This window comes from Aotus nancymaae, unplaced genomic scaffold (assembly GCF_030222135.1).
Source record: "Aotus nancymaae isolate 86718 unplaced genomic scaffold, 86718_ANA_hifiasm-v0.15.2.pri h1tg000079l, whole genome shotgun sequence".
Classification (NCBI taxonomy): Eukaryota; Metazoa; Chordata; class Mammalia; order Primates; family Aotidae; genus Aotus; species Aotus nancymaae.
In genome coordinates, this window is record NW_026988494.1 from 15,957,448 (window position 1) to 15,979,370 (window position 21,923).

General features: G+C 38.8%; 1 protein-coding gene across 5 annotated transcripts in view; it reads left to right on the forward strand.

Annotated features, from left to right (window-relative positions):
• SLC7A2 (solute carrier family 7 member 2) overlaps positions 1–21,923 on the forward strand; it is a 70,928-nt gene that overhangs the window by 34,456 nt on the left and 14,549 nt on the right. For 3 of the 5 annotated variants that reach the window (XM_012435286.2, XM_012435287.2, XM_064368764.1), the window contains 6 exons: positions 8,731–9,128; positions 9,881–10,036; positions 14,167–14,332; positions 15,784–15,917; positions 17,233–17,455; positions 20,282–20,421. In XM_012435286.2, coding sequence (XP_012290709.2) covers positions 8,753–9,128; positions 9,881–10,036; positions 14,167–14,332; positions 15,784–15,917; positions 17,233–17,455; positions 20,282–20,421 — 1,195 coding nt within the window. In that variant the 5' untranslated portion in view covers positions 8,731–8,752. Of the gene's footprint in view, positions 1–8,730; positions 9,129–9,880; positions 10,037–14,166; positions 14,333–15,783; positions 15,918–17,232; positions 17,456–20,281; positions 20,422–20,670; positions 20,808–21,923 lie in introns of all 5 variants that reach the window. The other 2 variants (XM_064368765.1, XM_012435285.3) reach the window with 1 other exon arrangement.

Sequence of the window (21,923 nt, forward strand, 5' to 3'; positions counted from 1 at the left end):
ATCATGGCAGATATTACTCTGTTTGGAATTCTGCCAATTCAAAGAGCTCGACATGGAAATTTTAACTGTATTTTAGAGGCATATATTTAAAGTCTCTCTGTTTTTTCAGTTTTAGAACAGGAGTGTAAGTTTCAAATGAAAAAACAACAACAAAGACAAAACAGAATCCTCCTTGTATAAAGTTATACTGAAGTCAGTCTGACATAATTTGTTGATTCTCTGTTATTGTTATCTGTAAACTATATGCCATGTAAAGTTAACATTTTAACTTTGGAGTGGAATAGGAGCTCAGTAGTCTACCACCCAGCTTACAAATCCATGTGTCCCTTTCCACGCATCCTCTTCCTTGACTCTCAAGGTGGAGAAGCTCAGCTCTGCCTTCCATCCATATATTTTTACACCACTGCCCATCCCCTAGAGCAGCTCAGAATCCCTCCTGCCTAGATTATTCTAGTAGCCTGTTTACCTTTCTCCTTAACTCCAGTCTTGATCTTTCTCATCCCTTATTTATAATATAGTCAGAATGACATTTCTCAAATTCTATGTCTGGCTTAAAGTTCTCAGTGATTCCCCAGTGCCCCCAGGGTCAAGTTCAAGCTCCTTGCACAGCCCAGGGGTCCTTCTACTTAGCTCTGCTGACCTCTGGTTTTGCCATCCCTAAGTTCTATGTGGACTAAACTCCTCTCTACTCCTTCACTCTTGGTGTTTCCTCTGCTTAGAATGCTTGTAATCCCCACCACCCCCTCGTGTCATCCTTCTCACTGAGCATTCAGATGGCTAAATTTAACTCATCCCAACATAGCTGTCTCCAAGAAGTCCTCTCTAACTACCTGCACCTCCGTCAAACTCACTTAGGAATCCCTGCAGTGCCCGGCTTCCCCTGTGCCCGAGCATAGCTGTCTCATGTTGCAACAGCCGTCATCTCTGTACCTGTGCCACTGCAAGTGACACGAGTGAAGAATTGGGGCAGCCTATTTATGGTTGTTTCAGTGCCTGGTAGGGTACATTCAAGTATTTGGGGGAACTGATAAAGTATTAGAAATATTCAGAAGGAATGTACATTTCTGGCCAGGCACAGTGGCTCACGCCTGTAATCCCAGCGCTTTGGGAGGCTGAGATGGATGGGTGGATCACTTGAGGTTGGGAGCTCGAGACCAGACTGGCCAACATAGTGAAACCCTGTCTCTACTACAAATACAAAAATTAGCTGGCTGTGGTGGCAAACACCTGTAAATCCCAGCTACTTGGGAGGCTGAGGCGGCAGAATTGCTTGAACTTGAGAGGCGGAGGTTGCGGTGAGCCAAGATCATGCCACTGCACTCCAACCTGGGCAAAAGAGGGAGACTCCGCCTCAAAAAAAATTACGTTTTTTAACAAAAGATAATCCCCCAACATTCAAATCTTAAGTGTTGTAGAGACTTCTCTGATTCAGGAATCTTTAAAAACCTTCTCCCATATGGTAAAATATTCCCAGTGCTTCCCTCGATATCCTTTCCTCCATTAGGTGAATAATTGCTCTGCTGCTAGCTTACTTCTATAATTCACTGGCAAAAAACAACAACAAAAAAATGTTTTAAACAGTATCACTGCACTCCAGCCTGCCGCAAAAAAAAAAAAAAAAAAAAAAAAGTTCTCTGCCTTATGTCAAGCTATTTTTTCAAGGAGAGGGTATATACATCTGTGGGTAAAGGGACTGAACTAATGCAGGTTAAACTCTTTAAGTACCTTATCAGAAAAGTAAACACATATGAGTTATTCTACCAGGAAAACCTGCTTTCGGAAAGAAGAGGAATTTTCATTACATCAGGAAATGTAGCAGAAATGGCTGAAGGTAGCAGATTGAAAGAGTTGACAGTGGGAGTGGAGTGGGGTGAAGGAGGCACTCAGTACCATCTTGACCTTCGTCAGTAAGTAGCATTTGGTTTCAGGGAACAGAGACCACTCTAAATAGCTGAAATGCACAGGAGGTTTGTCTAAACCATGCCGGGGAATCTTGCACACTCAACATTAGAGGTGCAGCAAGGCCTGGCAGGGACAGAGAAGCTGCCCGGGCACCTCCTGCCCTGCCTCCCTGCTGTGGCAGCTGCCTTTCATCTCTGCCCTCCTCTAAATGACAATGGTATGGCTTCTTTTTTTCTTTTCTTTTTTTTTTTTTTCAGGTGGAGTCTTGCTCTGTTGCCCAGGCTAGAGTGCAGTGGCATGATCTCAGCTCACTGCAACCTCTGTCTCCCAAGTTCAAGTGATTCTCCTGTCTCAGCCTCCTGAGTGGCTGAGATTACAGGTGTACGACACCATACCCAGCTAATTTTTGTAGTTTTAGTAGAGATGGGGTTTCACCATATTGGTCAGGCTGGTGATCTCAAACTCCTGACCTCAAGTGCTCCTCAAGCCTTCCACAGTGCTGGGATTATGGGCGTGAGCCACTGTGACTGGCCCACCCTGCTGTGACTTCTACTGCCAGCTTCTGAATTTCTGCACCTTGTCAAGCAGGTCCCTAGTCTGTGTGACTTCAGCCTGCACCAGACCATTTGATCGCTTCAGTCACTGTGTTCCTCAGAGCTTCAAGAACATCTAACTGAGCATTCACAGCCTTTGAATATTTAACCCTCAGTTAGGCATCTCTCTGGTCCAGTGATCTGTAGTTTAGGGGTGCGAAGACAGTGGAGAGAGCAGGAGGCAATGGCGGGATCCCAGGTAAGGTGAAAGAATTCTGGAAAGAGCTGCTCCTCATGTTTGCAATAGCACATATGAGATACAGGTCCTAGCAGCTTGGGGAAAGGGAACAGGTTGTACCCACTGGCAGTCAGAGTGATGTACTAGCCAAAGATTCTTAAAGACTTTATGGGCATGGGCATCTGCCTGGTGCCCAAACCTGGCCCTGAGTTCTGGTTGGGAATGCAGAGTGCTGACTGGGCAGAGACTGGTTACCAAGGCATCGAGGGCTTTGCCTTCTTCATTTCAGTTTTTGTTTCTTCTGTTCCCCAAGCCTAAAAACAAAAGTTGGATCCTTTATTTGATTTTTTTTCTACATCTCTTCAAGCTAATTAGGTATGCCTTATTCCCGCTGTAATGTGGCTTTTACTAAAGGGAAATGGAGTCACGTGTTTGGAAGCACCAGCTGTCTTTACAGACTTCCCAGAATTCTCTATCAGCCCTTTATTTGTTGAATGCCTTTAGGAAAAATGCTTGCCTGTGTCTGGATTCTACATCAGAAAGTTTGAAATAATATGTTCTTAATCTAACTTCCTGGCAGTACTGATTTGGTATAAAAGGGGAGAAAATGTAAATGTCATTACTACAGTGATTATAACTTTGTAGTGGCCTCAGTTGGGTTTTTTATTTTTATCTATGTCTACATTTGCATTCAATTCTCTGGAGAAAACTCTAGAGGAAGAAATTGTTCAGAAAATTTAATTTGGAGAAAAGATAAGCTTTGGACCCAATATAAGTTAAGTGGATATGGAGGAGTGTTCCTTTTTCTCTGGAAAAATTCAGGTTTAAGGGTTGAATGCATGGGTTTGTGGTTTCTGTTTTTTGCTGATCAGGACTGAAGAGTTACCATTTCTGATAGTCTTTTGTCCTACATTATACTTTTGATGATTTTTTTAAAGAAATTAATCTCTCAAAACTTGGTAAAAAGAAAGAGAGAAAAGTCGGTAATTCCATGGTCTTGTGTCTGTATCCTTTTTTCCCTTTACTAAATTATTTAACTGACATTATAATTTGAAAAATGTATCTTGGAACTTTAAGGTTGTAGAAACGTTGGGTTTGGAGATTGCAAAATAAAAAAGATCTAGGGCAAAAACAGTGCAATAAAGATCCCTATCTTTAAAAGCAATTAAATAATGACTTAATTACTTTTTTCCCATCAGTCCCAAAACAGAAAGAGCAGATGTCTCACCATGAAACTAGCAACTGGAATGAGGAAAGAAAAAGTTGTTATAATTTGGACGAACTAATTTGTTGAGAGTTTACTGGAACACTTACCTCACCGACTTGCCACAGCTAGTTTGTCCTGTAAGATTTATTGTCAGGGCCTGGGATACTGATATAGAAGATTAAGTTTGAAATGTCAGCCTTTACTTAGGGGAGGAAGGGCAAGATTCATTTCTAAGTGATTCAGTACATCAAACTTTTGAACAAAAGTGAAAATCTAGGATAAACTTGTGACTGTGATGAGCAGATGATGAGCAGATTCGGAAAGATTTCTGGGGATCGTTGAAAGGCAGTTTGCTCTGTTATATTATCAGGGTTAGGAATTTACAAGGCCAAAATTCTATACGGTCTGGTTGATGGCCTGGGCTGAAGAAGTTTTAGAAAAAGGTAATTCCAAGTTGCTGAGGAAGGAATTTAGCTTTTTGGCAAGAATCTATAGGGCCCTATCAAGGAATAAGCTGCCTAGAAATTGTTACACTTCAGTTTGGGGCAGAATAGGGGTGGAGGCTAAGAAAGATCCACATGTATCATTAGGCTCATTAAAATCATTCAGAGACTTTTCTGCAGCACATCAGATCGCTATTCCCTTCCAGCCCTCCCTTAGCTAATTCAATTTTCAGATCTAAGCTAATATGTGCATATTTGTCTTCCTCAAGAGACGCCACTGTCTCAGCTATTAATAAAATAATTGCTTATTGAAGAAAGATACATATCTATTTCTCATATTGCCAGAATCACTTATGACCTCATAGGGATATTGATTAGAGCCTTTATACTGTATGGGTATGAGCTTTATATGGGCCTCTTCCCAATATCTGCATTGTTGTTCTTATACTACATGCATGTAGGTTTCATATTAAATATGAGTCCCTGGTCACAATAGCAATAATTGACAGTGGGCACAATGGTGCAGATCAGTCTGCTCCTGGAAAAACAAAGTCTGTGCCCTCCAGATCAATGGAATCACCTCCAAAACCCTGCCTGTTATCTCTGCATTTGTATTGGTTGTGTAAGTGGGAGGGATATATTTTCTTGGGCAGTGAAAGTCCTCTGTAAAAATGACAGTAAAGTTGTCATAACCATTTCACATAAAAAGCTTATCTTTTTAAAAATGTTAAAGAAAAAAGTTATAAAAACTTTAAAAATAGGTACATATCAAATTACATCACTAACATTAGATACAAATTTTTTTCTCATTCTCTTGTTGCCACACTGCTTTCATATATCAGTGTGTCTCGACAGAAGCATATTTTACAAAAGCATGAAATTAACTTTCTTCATCTACTAAGCTCTGCATGATATACCTGCTAGGACTCAATAAATATTTGTTTAATAATGAATTATTAAATTGACCCATTAAATTGACTCATTAAATTGACCCAGTATGTTTTTTCCTTTTCTCTCATCCCGTTATAGTCCTACAAAATGAGATCTGTGTCATGGCTTTTGCAATCTGTATTTTACCAGGTTGTGCATAGTTGAGATTGTTTGCAAAGGACATTGAGTAACCTATCAGTTCTGAGAAGTTTCTGACGTATGCTTTTCTAATTACTCAAAAGCAAACGAATGCTTGATAAATGGGATATTTGTCTTTTTCCCCCAGAATAACATAGAAAACCTGACCATACATAAAATACTTTTCATCTTTAATGGAAAGAAATATTATGCCTATACAGACCCCTGCCCCCCGAAACCCTTCCAAAAAAGAAAAAAAAATAGGAAAGAAGCAGCAGAAATCACATCTTATCTGATTAAAGCTGTGCATTTCTGTAAGCAGTCCTGCCTCCTGTGTAATCTGGAATGAATTAAATTCAACTTCATTTTGAAAAGATGACCATCACTCATTTTTTCATTTTGGGTAACTTAATAATAAAAGCTTTTACTGTTTTAACGTTTTCAAAGGAGGTTTGTTTATTGGTCTACTTGCTTATTCTTTTATTTTTATGCTGGTCTTTCTTTAGAAATTTCACAAACAACATCATAATCATAGTACCGGAAAAAAAGGATTAGAAAAACAGCTTACCCACAATCCTATTAGCCCCCAAATCTTTCCTTTGTTTTCCTTGCTTCCTTCCAGATCCTTTCTCTTTAAATATGCAATAGTTGTAGAATTTATGTCTTTTTTTTTTTTTGGAGACAGAGTTTTGCTTTGTCACCCAAGCTGGAGTGAGTGGCAAAATCTCGGCTCACTGCAAACTCTGCCTCCCAGCCTCAAGTGATTCTCCTGCCTCAGCCTCCTGAGTAGCTAGGATTACAGGCACGCACCACCACGCCCAGCTAATTTTTGTATTTTTAGTAGAAACGGGATTTCACCATATTGATCAGGCTGATCTCGAACTCCTGACCTCGTGATCCACCCACTTTGGCCTCCCAAAGTGCTGGGATTATAGGGAATTTATGTGTTTTACCCATAAAAGTCAAAGTTCATTTAAGTACTCCACCATGGACATGTTTTATTTGGTTAAATGACAAAAGGGTATGCTGCACTTTGTTTATAAGTTGTGTTCACAAAGTTGTATATGACGTGTCCCATTTTCACATGATCTTATTAGTGAAGGTCAGTGGGTCTTTGTTTCTGAACACTTTTCAGTTGGCAGTGGTCCCTAATCCTTGATATTTGTACATCTACATATAAAAATGCTTAAATAAGCTCAGCATTTAGTAACTACCTTTCCCACCCCTCTTGGCCCCCTCTGTTGGTCTTTATAAAACTTCTACTTTTTACTTCTCAATTCTTTTTAAGCAGAACACTTATCTTCTAGATACATGAGAAAGGGCTAGTTAAGGGTTAGCTAGTGGTAGAAATTGATACACATTTGATTTATGGAAGTATTGATAGGTCTTGACTTTGGAAACCTGAATATTGGCAACACTAGTGATATCAAGATATTTGCAGATTTTCCCACAAGCATTTGTGAAGTGCCATGATTTGGCACTCTGTCAGGTGGCACAGAAGATACTGAAGATGTATAAAAGTTTATTTTTATCATCAAGGAACGTTTCACCTATTTTTTATTTCTCCTTGGGCTTTGCTTCATATTCTTTGACTTACCTGCTTTCACCATTGGAAGCTTGTATTTATGTTTATATTGATGTGTGAATAATTTTCCTCAGTTTTTCCTAGTCTGCTGAGTTATATGTTTCGGTAGACAGTGCCATGTAGAGCTTTTTCATTTTTAATATTTCTTTTGCATGTAAGTTGTACATATTCATTGGACACAAATTAGAAATAGGTATTAGCATTATAATATATGAAATACAGAGAAGTAAAAATCCACCATCTAAATATCATGACTGTTAACATTGTTATATGTTTTGCTTTAAGCCTTTTTACTGTAATATATGCCTGTGTATTTTTTCTTGCTAATATTCATACCTTGTTTTATAACTTGATTTTTTTCAGTATTAGATTGCTTAGGCCTGCAGGAGGTGGGGAGTGTGATTTTTTTGTCTACTTTATTCACTTCATTTTTAAAAGAACATAGAATAATACTTGGCATGGACTTTGGATATATTTATTTAGAAATGGTAAATGTAGTAAGCATGTGTATTTTAGTACAAATTCATACTTAAAGCATGGTTGAATAGCAGTTTTAGATTTCAGCATGCTTTGAGAGGTGATTTTAAAAAAATTCTAAGAAGTTCATTATCTGCTTCACATTCATTGTTTAAATTGAAAACAGAGAAGCTTACTTGATAAAGCTGTAGAATACATAATGATTATGTTTTTACCTGCTTTTAGATGATAGCTAAGTCCTGTAAGGCTAGAGACTCCATCTATGTAAGACATCATTCTACATATATTCCCAGCACAATTCCTGGCATTTAGTAAGGCCTGAAAAACTGGGCCAGGCATGGTGGTTCATGCCTATAATCCTAGCACTTTGGTAGGCCAAGGAAGTAGGATTGCATGAGCCCGTGATTTCAAGACCAGCATGGGCAACATAGTGAGACCCCATCTCTGCAAAAAATAAAAAAGTTACCTGAGCATAGTGGCACATACTTGTGGTCCCAGCTACTCAGTAGACTAAGGCGGGAGGATTGATTCAGCCCAGGAAGTTGAGGCTGCATTGAGCTATGACCTCGCCACTGCACTCCAGCCTGGGCAACAGAGTAGGACCCTGTCTCAACAACAACAACAAAACAAAAGAACCTGAGTTAAATGGATGTTTGAAGTAAAGAGAGACAGAACCAAAAGATGAGACAATTCACCCCCTTCCTTATAGTGAGAACTAATTTAGCCATCTCTTGAAATATATTTCTATCAACATATTCTTAGAAAATTTTTAGCTTGGGCATAGTTGCTCACACCTGTAATCCCAGCTACTCCAGAGGCTGAAGTGGGAGGATTGTTTGAGCCAGGGAGGTTGAGGCTGCCATGAGCCCAGACTGCGCCACTGCAATCCAGCCTGGGCGCGACAGAGATGCTGTCTCAAAACAAAAACAAAAACATGAAATTATAATATGTGAACAAGAACAGTGAATCTTTTTAATCACCAAAGTCTGCTGTATTCTTTTGCTTACCATGTAAACCATTTGTTGTAGTCTCTTATAAAGGGACATGTATACTACAGGAAATTGATCTACAGGAAATTGAACTACAGGAAATTGAACTACAGGAGATTCAAGGCTCTGGCTATTAAACCTTCCTTCTGACTGCTCTGGGTCACTGCATCTCTTCTAACAAGTGAAACACATACACACACAGCCGCTCTAATTGTGCCTGGAAGCTGGGTCGTCAAAGGGAGGGATGATGATTCCAGATCAGCTTCTAACCTCCTCCCTTCTGCTCAGGTTGCCCTCGTCAGACGTCAGAATGATTCCCTGCAGAGCTGCGCTGACTTTCGCCCGATGTCTGATCCGGAGAAAAATCGTGACCTTGGACAGTCTAGAAGACACCAAATTATGCCGCTGCTTATCCACCATGGACCTTATTGCCCTGGGCGTTGGAAGCACCCTTGGTGCCGGAGTTTATGTCCTCGCCGGGGAGGTGGCCAAGGCAGACTCGGGCCCCAGCATCGTGGTATCCTTCCTCATTGCTGCCCTGGCTTCGGTGATGGCTGGCCTCTGCTATGCTGAATTTGGGGCCCGTGTTCCCAAGACGGGGTCTGCGTATTTGTACACCTACGTGACTGTGGGAGAGCTGTGGGCCTTCATCACTGGCTGGAATCTCATTTTATCTTATGTGATAGGTACGTTTCAAAAAGAAGTCTTCCTTGTATGGAATGGAAGAAATCACAGCCCTGAGTCACAGCCCTTAGATTCAGTCGTAGGCGTGTGTGCATCATTTGATGTCTGTGTGTCTCATTTTTGTTATCTGTAAAATGTCTCCTTCTAATTACAAAATCCTGTGGGAGCTTTTATTTTGTTTTTGTTTTTGTTTTTGAGACAGAGTCTCACTCTGTTGCTCAGGCTGAAATGCAGTGGCGTGATCTCTGCTCACTGCAACCTCCGCCTCCTGGGTTCAAATGATTCTCCTGCCTCAGCCTCCTGAGTAGCTGGGATTACAGGCACCTGCCACCAGGCCTGGCTAATTTTTGTATTTTTAGTAAAGATGGGGTTTCACTTTGTTGACCAAGCTGGTCTTGAACTCCTGACCTCAGCTGATTCACCCACTTTGGCCTCCCAAAGTGCTGGGATTGCAGGTGTGAGCCACGGCACCCAGCTACAAAATTCTGTGACTTTTGCTTCATCTCTGACTATGCCTCTTAGTGGGCTTGCAAACTTTTTAAATTATAATTCTGTGCTGCAAATAAAGTTACCTGAATCCATAGTTATGGATTTGAACATTTGATGACTATTGCATGATTAATAAATTATCTAGATACTGTATGCATGATTAAAATTTTCAGTCTTTTGTGAACTCATGTTTATCCTATATAGGAAATGATGCTACATTAATTTGCTCCCAGTGACTTTGTATTCTGTGTTCCATTTTGGGAAGGTACATCAAGTGTTGCAAGAGCCTGGAGTGGCACCTTTGATGAACTTCTTAGCAAACAGATTGGTCAGTTTTTGAGGACATACTTCAGAATGAATTACACTGGTCTTGCAGAATATCCTGATTTTTTTGCTGTGTGCCTTATATTACTTCTAGCAGGTAAGAAAACTAGTTATACTTCTCCCCAGAATGACCCAAGCTAATTGTCTCAGGAAAATAGGTTACTTTTGAATTTGGGGCCTCAGTTTCCAAGATGAGGTCAGTATATTTATACATTTATGTTACTGTTAGACATCTGTGGGGTTTATCACTGGCTGGAATCACATTTTAACCTAGGCCTAAATTGTGTGCAATGGTAGAAATAGCACTTCTGAGTAAATGGAACCCGGCATGTACTAGATAATATGATGAGGACACTGATTTTTATAATAATTAATTGCAGGTTTGCAGGAATAGCGGTGGTTTCAGTAAGGAAGAATGAATACGTTCTTGGCATTGTTTTATCTTGTTAGATACAACTAGGGATATTTGCAATGTCTAGAAGAAATTCTGTTTTTCTGACATGCCTTCATCTATATAATATAGGCCTTTGGTTATAAAGGAAGCACATTCAAATCACCTGTCATTTTGTAATGTCAACATTATATAGACAAACATACTTAGTACCAGGATTTTCCAGTTTTCATCAGTATCATAGCATAGTGGTTTTAAAAGGCACAAGAATTAGAATACCCAGATTTCAATTCTTCTGTGCCACTCACTCCCTTTAGAACATAGAACAATTTCTATAATCTCCCTCACTCAGTTTGCTCATCCAGAACCTGAGGGCATCAGTGTCTGCCTCCTACAGCCTTCTCGTTTGGTTCCTAGTAAGCACTCACCTGGTAGCAATTTTATTTCGTAGGTATAGCTAATCCCTGCTCCATCTCCTTATATTTGTTTTAACTATTTGAACTTTTTCTTTCTTTCTTTCTTTCCTTCTTTCTTTTTTGAGACAGAGTCTGGCTCTGTCACCCAGACTGGACCGCAACCTCCGTCTCCCAGATTCAAGCGATTCTCCTGCCTCAGCCTCCTGAGTAGCTGAGATTGCAGGCATGCGCCACCATGCTCGGCTAATTTTTGTATTTTTAGTAGAGACAAGGCTGGTCTCGAACTCCTGACCTCAAGTGATTCCTCCACCTCAGCCTCCCAAAGTGCTGGGATTACAGGCATGAGCCACTGCACTCGGCCACATTTTCTCTTTTGAGTCTCATTCTTACCTGCAATCCTGCTTATGCCCATCAAGGATTGCACTAAGAGTAAAAACCACATCTGTTCCTACTTCTTACTTGCTTTATCCTGGGCAATCTGCCTCATACGTTCTTGTCCAACCTTACCTCTGTTTTCTCCCTTGTTACAAGAGTGAGACAGAAATATTGTTCTCTTATGAAATGTTTACTTGAAAATTATATAATTTTTAAAAATAGCTTTACCCTTTAAAAAGTGAGTCACTAATTAAATGTTTTATATAGGGATAAGAACCTAAAAAAGTGTATAGGTATAAAATGTTTTCCATTTTGAGTCTAATGTCAAGAAAAGTTACACCATTTGTTTTTCAACAAAGAATTGATTTTTGTTTTGGTTTCTAACCAGTCTAATTTAGAAATAGAAACCAGTCAAGCATTAAGTTGTTTACATCATACTTTATTTAGGGGTCATTTCAGTGAACTTAAAATACTCAGTTTTAATCTCTAAATGATGAAAAGCATGTAGCTATGATGCAATGAGAACATAGTTTAATTCCATGGCAAGACTTAGGCCTTGGCTCACATCATTTGTCCTGTGTTCATTCACCATCATATCTTTCCTTTAATTATAGATGAAGCTTATGTTATAACTTTATTCTTAAAATCTTTGAAGAACAGACCCCATATTGTAAATCTCTATTCATATTGTAACACCAAATTACGTGAAGCAGTTGTTTTACTAAAGATACATGGGAAGTGTATGCTGTATTTAGGTGAGATACTCATTGGTGTCTAATCTGCCGGTGGGAGGTGAGACTACAGAGTAGACAGTGCACATGTGCTGTTGGAAAGTTACATGAAATATAAAGGTGGCTTTGTTATTCTCTGAGGTATATAGCAGTGGTTCCTAACCTAACTTACAATTACAGAGTCGGGAATTGTGCTGACCATACAACTTTCCTTTATATGGTTAATTTATGATTCTAGGAATTGTATAGGTAGAAGAACAAAATTCAAGTTCTTTCATCTCTGCTTGGAAAGATTTGCTTATTTGATAGTGATATCTAATATATTTGTTAGTGATATCTATTTGATAGTGATATTATTTGATAGTGATCTCTAATAAATTTATTAGATATGAGGAAGAAACAAGTAAATCTGTGACATCGTCTTGTCAAAGCAATCATTTCCTCAATGATAAAAGATAAACTTCCGTAGGTCCATAATTCAAATCTTATACCAGATGGGTTAAAGATGTAAATATAATTAGAAAAATACTGGAAGGAAACAAAGTAGATGTTTTGGGTTAATGTTTTAGATAATTTTTTTCAAGGTAGAAACTAAAAAGGAAAAATTTTTTTTTCCTAATAACTTTTCTGCATGTATATAATCAATAGTAAGATTAAAGGCAAAAACAAACTGGGAAAAATATATGCTGTACATGGCAAGCAGAGAGCTTATGGCATTAATATATAAATAAATTTTACAAATCAATGTATTAGTGCATTTTCATACTGCTATAAAGAACTACCTGAGACTCGGTAGTTTATGAAGAAAAAGAGGTTTAATGGACTCACAGTTCCACATGGTTGGGGAAGCCTTACAATCATGATGGAAGGTGGAGGAACAAAGTCATGTCTTATGTGGTGTCAGGCAAGAGAGCATGTGCAGGGGAACTGCTGTTTATAAAACCATCAGATCTCATGAGATGTATTCACTTTCATGAGAACAGCGCAGGGAACCTGCCCCCATGATTCAGTTACCTCCCACTGAGTGCCTCCCATTTCAAATGGAGATTATGAGAGTTACAATTCAAGATGAGATTTGGGTGAGGACACAGGCAAACCATATCAATCGATATGAATAGAATACCCTAATAGAAAAAATAGAAACTTTAAATTGAGCCAAACTTTCCAGAGAATATTTTGATAATATGAACCAACAGTTCTTACCTTTGATACTCTACTACCTTGCAGAAAATTGTAAAGAAGTAAATAGAAAGTGTAGGAAGATATTTATAGAAGAATTATTATGTCAGTGCTATTTATAAGTATAACAAAGAGTGATCTAATTGTCTATAAATAAGGGATGAATTAAAGTGTAGTACATCAATATAGTTGAAGATTATGCAGCTGTTAAAAATGAGACTATATATTTACTGGCACGAGAGAGAGAGTGTGTGCATGTGTGTGTGTGTGTGTGTGTACAAAATTTGGGAGGGAAAAGCGTGGTTGATCTTCTTTATATTTTTTCCATGTCTTCAAAGTACTTGAATAGGAAATTGATCACTTTTACAACCAGAATATAAAACTGTTAAAATGAGACTAGGTTTAACAAAATGCTTTTTTGGCACAGTTGAAGAAGTATCTTTGTTTATGTATTTTGTGTGCACGGCAGACATATGTTTTAGCATTTACTTTTAAAGAGTTTACAAATGGGCCAGGCACGGTGGCTTATGCCTGTATTCCCAGCACTTTGGGAAGCTGAGGCAGGCAGATCACCTGAGGTCTGGAATTTGAGACCAGCCTGGCCAACATGGCAAAATCCCAACCCTACAAAAAATACAAAAATTAGCCAGACATGGTGGCATGCACTTGTGTTCCCAGCACTCAGGTGACTGAGGTGAGCAAATTGTTTGAGCACAGGAGGCAGAGGTTGCAGTGAGCCAAGATCACACCTCTGTACTCCAGCCAGGGAAACAGGGCAAGGCTCTGTCTCAAAAAAAAAAAAAAAAAAAAGTTTGCAACCATTAACCTGAAATTAGATGTTACTTTACTTATCATTGGTAGTGATGGCCAAAGTTACTAGATTTATGTTTCTTACAAAGTGTGGTGTCTTCTGTGAGCATGATCTGCCTTCCAAAATTGAGTTGGCTGCATTCAGAAGACCTTTCAGGATTAGGTAACTAACTAAGGAGTAAGAACTAGCACTAGAGGTGGATAGATGGAAGTTACAGATATGAATGCTGGTGAAGTAATATCCTAAAGCCCTGTACTTGACTCAAAATGCCATTGCCTTTCCTAAAGCTAGGTAACAACTAAAATGCCCTTTCTTTTTCCATAGGTCTTTTGTCTTTTGGAGTGAAAGAGTCTGCTTGGGTGAATAAAATCTTCACAGCTGTTAATATTCTGGTCCTTCTGTTTGTGATGGTTGCTGGGTTTGTGAAAGGAAATGTGGCAAACTGGAAGATTAGTGAAGAGTTTCTCAAAAATATATCAGCAAGTGCCAGGTAAAATATTTGAGGGTTTTTTTCTCCTTCTTGTTTAAGAAAATATTTTAAGAGGGTGCATGAGTTCGTTTTTACTCTGCTGATAAAGACAGGCCTGAGACGGGGTGATTTATAAGGAAAAAGGGATTTAATGGGGTCACAGTTCCACATGGCTGGGGAGGCCTCACAGTCACAGCAGAAGGTGAAAGGCATGTCTTACATGGCAGCAGACGAGAGAAGAGAACTTGTGCAGGGAAACTCTCCCTTATGAACATCAGATCCCATGAGACCCACTCACTACCACGAGAACATCATGGTTCAGCCACCTCCCACAGGGTCCCTCCCACAACACGTGGGAATTGTGGGAGCCACAATCCAAGATGAGATTTGGGTGGGGACACAGTCAAACTATATCAGAGGGCATATGTGAGTTTTCTTCTAGAGCAATGGTTCTCAAACCTCTTGCTTCTGAGACCTTTCTGAGAGGCTATTCCATTCCAAGACCCCTCTTCCCAGACTCCCTTCAAACTTAAAAGAATAGGTGTTCTCCCTGTGGGACAACTGTGTGAAGCTATGCAGCTGCTGGTTCCCAGCCTCAAGCTCTGCTACAGGTTTAGGGGAAGAGAAGGGAAGATTCTAACTACTGGAAAAACTTGATCTTTTCCCCCAAGCAGTTTGCCACCACTAAATAACAATGAGTATTTTTGAGTCGTGCATCCTTTAGTTCTTCCTTCAGGGCCACCATTCCGTTTTGTTGTGTTCTCTTAGCCCTTTAGTAATCTTCAGACCTTGTTTTTTTTTTGGAGAATGTTATTAGTTGTACAAGCAGAAATAAGATTACACAAATATCTATTGCATGGAATGAGGTACATCTGTATGTTTTTTGTGACATATGTTGTTTATAGTCATTCCAATGAGGGAAGAAATTGGTATCCTATGAACTTATAAAGTTTTTAACATATAATAAAATATTCAACTTGTTATTATCAATCAAGACTAGGAAGTTTTGTTTCATGTTTTTAAATGTCTTCTTAGGGCATGTTAAAGACATGCACTCTGTCTTACTCAATGCCTTATGAGTTGAAGAATAGGTTCTCCTAAGAAAAAGGATCCATAAAGAGGAGGTTTCTGGTCTTTGTCCCAGAGTATGGCTCATATGTGGAGTCTCTGCCCTCAAAATCCTCCCTGGCTGTGGGTTCCAGCCGGAGCGGGTCTGGGCCTTCTATGTATGCTATCAATCAACCTGTAATTGGATGTCAGTGATACAGGAGGATTATTGTTAGGTACCACTGTTAGGGGCACTACTACATTTTCTAGCACAGGGTAAGAGAGTGAGGTTTTAGTTTTATGTATATCAGCTTCAAAGAGCTGATAAACACAACCGCCTTCCAAGGATGTGGTCTGAGACAAATCACCAGAAGGAGCAGTTTTCTGTCAAAGTGACTTTCCAATGTGTTTGTTCTCTTCCTTAGTGAGCCACCTTCTGAAAATGGAACAAGTATCTATGGGGCTGGTGGCTTTATGCCTTACGGCTTTACGGGAACGTTGGCTGGTGCTGCAACTTGCTTTTATGCCTTTGTGGGATTTGACTGCATTGCAACAACTGGTAAGAGCAGTGTCTTGGCTCACTGTAGAAGAATGAGTGTTCCTTGTCGCGCATAAGTACTTGTGTGTGGCAGCAGGGGGTCCAGGAAAGAGAGAGGGATTTGGGGTAAGAAGGGCACTAGGTCCAGACCCAGCTGTGACACCTGCTGCCGAGAAGAGTGCAACTCTCTGACCTTGGTTTCCACGTTGACAAATTTGAGAGAACAATTCCTACTCCTCAAATAGTATGAAGATTACCTAAAATAATGCATATGAAAAATACTTTGCAAGCTATTGATTACTTTATAAACGTTAGTCATTATTACCATCCCTATCCTTCTATCCGGAAGTGCTTCACATGAGCCATACATGATGATGACATTCTTAAATGGTCTCTTTGTTAGTGGGAGAAAAAATATTGTGCCAATTCTTTCTTCATTATCTTATACAGCAACATAATTATCCCAGAGTCATTCTCTAAGTGCTTCCTCTATTTTTGTGTCATGATATGGCCATACAATTGACCACATTTTGAGTATTCAATTTCATTAGTGCACAAAGTATACTGTTTTTTAAATTGAAATTAGAATTTCATACAAATAGATGAAATAACTTCATCTGAAGCCTTCATACTGAGGAGCCTACCAAATGGCACAGCAGTCATTTAATCTCTGTAGATGAATCATTTTCCAAAAGGATTAAGACTGCTGTTCTATCTCTAAACACTTAATAGTGCTGGTGTGTTATGGGGTTTGTTTGGTTCATTGGTTTTTTTCTTTCCTGGAGATGCGAAACTGACTGGCATGACTTCTCCTCTTCTTCCTCTTGGATTTGGATTTTTATGTAATAAGAAAGTACCTTCAAGAATAGAGGAAATTTCATGTAAAATAGATGGACCGGCCAGGCGCAGTCTCACGCCTATAATCTCAGTACTTCGGGAGGTTGAGGCAGGTGGATCACTTGAGGCCAGGAATTTGAGACTAGACTGGCCAACATGGTGAAACCCGTCTCTACTAAAATACAAAAATTAGCCAGGTATGGTGGCGCACACCAGTGGTCCCAGCTACTCGGGAGGCTGAGGCAGGAGACTTGCTTGAACCTGGGAGGCAGAGGTTGCAGTGAGCCAAGATCTCACTACTGCACTCCAGCCTGGGTGACAAAGCAAGACTCTGTCTCAAAAAAATATAAAATAAAATAGATGGACCAAGATGAGAAAAGAGAAGGGACAAAAGCAAAGAAGAATTACTCTGGAGAAGAGGAAGAATTTTGCACAATTTATTTTATTTACTTATTGATGTTTTCTTAAGCATATACATCTTTTGTTTGTATTTCCTTAGGTGAAGAAGTCCGGAATCCCCAAAGAGCTATTCCTATTGGAATTGTGACATCTTTGCTTGTTTGCTTTATGGCCTATTTTGGGGTCTCTGCAGCTTTAACACTTATGATGCCATACTACCTCCTCGACGAAAAAAGCCCCCTCCCTGTAGCATTTGAATATGTGGGATGGGGTCCTGCCAAATATATCGTCGCAGCTGGTTCTCTCTGTGCCTTGTCAACAAGGTACATTGCATCACCTTCGGGGCAGGGGCTGTTTGGGATTCTACAAAGTGTAGTCAGTGTCTAAAAATTTGCTTTTGTATATTTAAAAAGTATCCTAATAGAAACAAAATGTTATGTAACTATGTATTTATTGATTATTTTGCTTAGAATTTCCATATAAAAATCTTAAAGGATAAACTCTGCCATTAGTGCAGAGTCAGCTTTTTAAGATAGTGATGGTCCAGGCTTCAGCAGAAATATATATGGCATTGATACACACACACACACACACACACACACACACACACACACACACACACCTGTTACACATAGTCATGTATGTTGGTATAAGAAACTTCAGAATTCTTGTCCTAAAATGTTTCTTCTTCATTAGTTTTGGTGATACTTGTAGTTCTTTTATTTATTTATTTTTTTGAGATGGCGTTTCACTCTTGTTGCTTAGCCTGGAGTGCAATGGTGCAATCTCGGCTCACTGCAACCTCTGCCACCCAGGCTCAAGTGATTCTCCTGCCTCAGCCTCCCAATTAGTTGGGATTACAGGCATGCACCACCACGTCCAGCTAATTTTGTATTTTCATTAGAGGTGGAGCTGCTCCATGTTGGTCAGGCTGATCTCAAACTCCCGACCTCAGGTGATCTGCCCAACTCAGCCTCCCAAAGTGCAAGGATTACAGGAGTGAGCCACCGCACCTGGCTGATATTTGTAGTTCTTCAGACGTCTGAGAATATATGCACAGACCTCACATTTGCTACCTCTGTTCAAGTAATACTGATTCTGTGTGAGTGGACACCATATGCTTTGTCTTTTTTAAATATAATGTGTTTTTTATTGTGAAACATGGAGACTTTTTCCTCTTAGCACCAGTCAGAGTGAAGTTGGTCTGAAAATAGAAATTATCATTCTTAAATTAATGGTGGAAATTCATATAAATATGTGAAGAGATAGGGTCGTTGAATCCTAAGTTTTCAGATTTCCAGTAGCTGCTCGTTTGAATACTTTAGAACTCATTTCCCTGGTTTCCTGAGCAACCCTTATTTTAATTAACATATGATTATGAGTAAGATACTTCGTTCCAGTTTTGTATCATGCCATACAGTAAAAGAGTCTTATAAAGAGAAAATTAACCTTTTTGCCAGATTAGTAATTTTTTAACTGAAAATAATGCAAAAGTCTGAAAGTAGAAAAAGAAGCCTTTTGGTGTAATTCACCAGCCTAGCTTTATTTTTTCCCCCTCAAACTCCCTTTTATTTTCTAGTTAAGACAATATTAAGTAGCGATTAGACACTTTTGGTTTCTCAGCCATCTAATAGTGTTGATGTTTATTTATTTGTTTATTTATTTATTTATTTGAGACAGGGTCTCTCTCTGTCTAGCAGACTGAAGTATGGTAGCACGATCATAGTTCACTGAGGGCCAAACTCCTGAGTTCAAGTGATCTCCCCAGCTTAGCCTCCTGAGTAGCTAGGATACAGGCTTGTAACACCACACCTGGCTAACTTTTTATTTTTTGTAGCAACGAGGTCTCACTAAGTTGCCCAGGCTGGTCTTGAATGCCTGAGTTCAAGTGATCCTCCCGCCTCAGCCTCCCAAAGTGTTAGGGTTACATACATGAGCCACCACACCCAGCTTTGAGGTTTATTTTGAATCACTTCAAGTAATTTCAAAAGTCTGAACTGTGAAGATACCAGGCCACCCTGGCCTTAGAAGGGATGGACGAAGATTCATCTATGGTCAAGCTCAACAGAGCCTTATTTAAAGTTAAAGAAGGGCCAGACACAGTGTGGTTCACTCTTGTAGTCCCAGCACTTTGGGACACCAAGGCAGGAGCATCACTTAAGGAAGAGTTCAAGACCAGCCCGGGCAACATAGCAAGACTGGGTCTCTAAAAAAAAAAAATCAAGAAATTAGCTGAGCATGGTGACATTCACCTTTAGTCCCAGTCTCAATTACTTGAGAGACAAGTGGAAGGAGCCCAGGAGTTTGCGGGCACAGGGAGCCGTGATGGCACTGCTGCACTCCAGCCTGGGTGACAGAGTGAGACCCTGTCACAAATGAATAAATAAATAAATAAGATGCATTTTTAAATAAAATATTTTTTTTTGTTTTCTCTTACATGGTTATTTTTCACTACTAAGTAATGTATGAAATGGTACAGCTGGTAAACAAAATAATTCCAAACATCTCTAGCAAAAACTGTCTTACTAAACTTCAGTTGATAACTTTTCACTATGGCCACCTCTGTATACTACATTTATGTAAATTGATCTTCTTTGCCTTTTTCTATCTTGATTATCTTATGATGTTGGGAATTATTACTAATTTGACCCAAGATCAAGTTGTATGAGAAAAAATACTGGTACAATAAATGCAAAAATATATCATTGTTGAATAAAGGTTGCAATTATTGCTTATGAAATAAAATTACTTAGTCTTTAATTACATAACAAATTAGTAATTTTATTTTCTAAGTTGTTGCTGCTAAAAATGCCTTAATATTGGTTTGGTTAAGTCTTAATTATTTAGTTTTAATTTGATAATAATTGTGAGTACACATAAATTACTTGCAATATTGTTTTTAGTCTGGTAATTTTGCTGGGTACTTATCTGTAACAGAATAATGAGTAGCACAATGGTAAATATTAGCAAATATTTGTAAATGCCCAATCATAATGCATTTTAAAATAATATAACATAATTATTAATATAAATAATGTGACAATAATTAGAGCTGTCATGCTGAATATTATACGGTTACTTTATTTCAGTTTGGGGATGTAATCTTGCATGAATGTTTGCCATACTGCATGTGTTTGCTTTTTATTCAGTCTTCTTGGATCCATTTTTCCAATGCCTCGTGTAATCTATGCTATGGCAGAGGATGGGTTGCTTTTCAAATGTCTAGCTCAAATCAATTCCAAAACGAAGACACCAATAATTGCAACTTTATCATCGGGTGCGGTGGCAGGTGAGAGAGAGTTGACTTTTCTTACGAAAAGGGGAATCTTTTTCATCAAGGACTCTGCCTGCATTAAAAATACAAAGCTACGTGGTTTTCTGTATTGATTTATGTGAAGCTCAGTCACTTTTTTTGTGAATGTTTCCTATTTTGAATATTTTGGTTGTGCATTTTCATGTGTCCAGTCTTTACCTGTGTATGCCTGTCTAGAATAATTCTTAAAATAACTCATGTGGATTTTGGATTTTTCTGTTCTAGTCTTCTGGGTTCTATGTTTCCTTTACCCCGAATTCTGTTTGCCATGGCCCGGGATGGCTTACTGTTTAGATTTCTTGCCAGAGTGAGTAACAGGCAGTCACCAGTTGCTGCCACGTTGACTGCAGGGGTCATTTCTGGTAAGCTTTACAGACTGAGGCTTCTTGAGCATTGGACTGGAACATTTAATTTGCATGCATGGACTTATAAAGAGGGTCTGCATGCTGTGCATGTAAGTTGAAAAAACAAAATCACTGATAAATTAGTATATGAGCATTGGTATTAACATCTGAAAATCATGGTGGCAGTGGTATACTGAAGTTCATTCTTAATTGACCCTTTGGGTTTTTTTTTTTTTTTTTTTACTGTTTTGTTATTTTAATCTTTTGGGCTCTAACAAATATGCAAAGGGTCGTAATGGCTCTTCACTAAATATCATGGATTGCTTTTCTGATGAACTAGCACACAAAATTCTATTATTGCTGCATAAACTTTTGATTAAGGAATTCTTGCTTAATTTTTGAAATATTAATTTTAAAATAATGATTCAATTTTTTGATCTAGGATATATGTTAACTATTGCTAAAGGACCATAGGATTTTTGAAATGCTAAACTTTACCCATTATTAATAAGAAATGTCCAAGAGAATTTGTGCTTGGCCCTTGTAATCACTGTCCTCAGTATGGTGGGCATCTTTGCTTCTAGGGCCATCACAGCCATCTAACAGTTACAAACACATACGTCCTCTCAAACTCCATTAGGAATCTATTTTTCCCTTCAACAGTTTTGGTACTTAAAGTATGTTCAGAAAATCCAGATTGCTAGTCTTTTGGCACATATTAATATCCATTAAAATTCCTTTGGCCAGTTTCTTATCCCATGCAGAAATTTTCAAAGACCTTCTAGATCCAGAGAATGGCCTTAGAGGTACTGTTACAGGAAACAAAAGGAAGACTTCAGCAAGCTTTATACATAAAATAATGAACAATCATGGTGCTAGAAATTCAAACCAAAATGACAATTGTGTTGAGGCTCTGAATTGTTGGGAAATTAGGTTAGAAAAAGCTAGTGCTTCATTCTGTATGAAATGGAATTTTTTTCAAGGTCAAAATGTATTTGTTTAAACACTTCACTTTGTAAACATTTTCTTATAAATCTGGCCCTTTCTTAAACATATATTAGCAGGTCAAGTTACTTATTTTCTCAGGCTTAGATTTCTGCCCTCCTAAAATGAAGATTTGCACTAGATGATGTC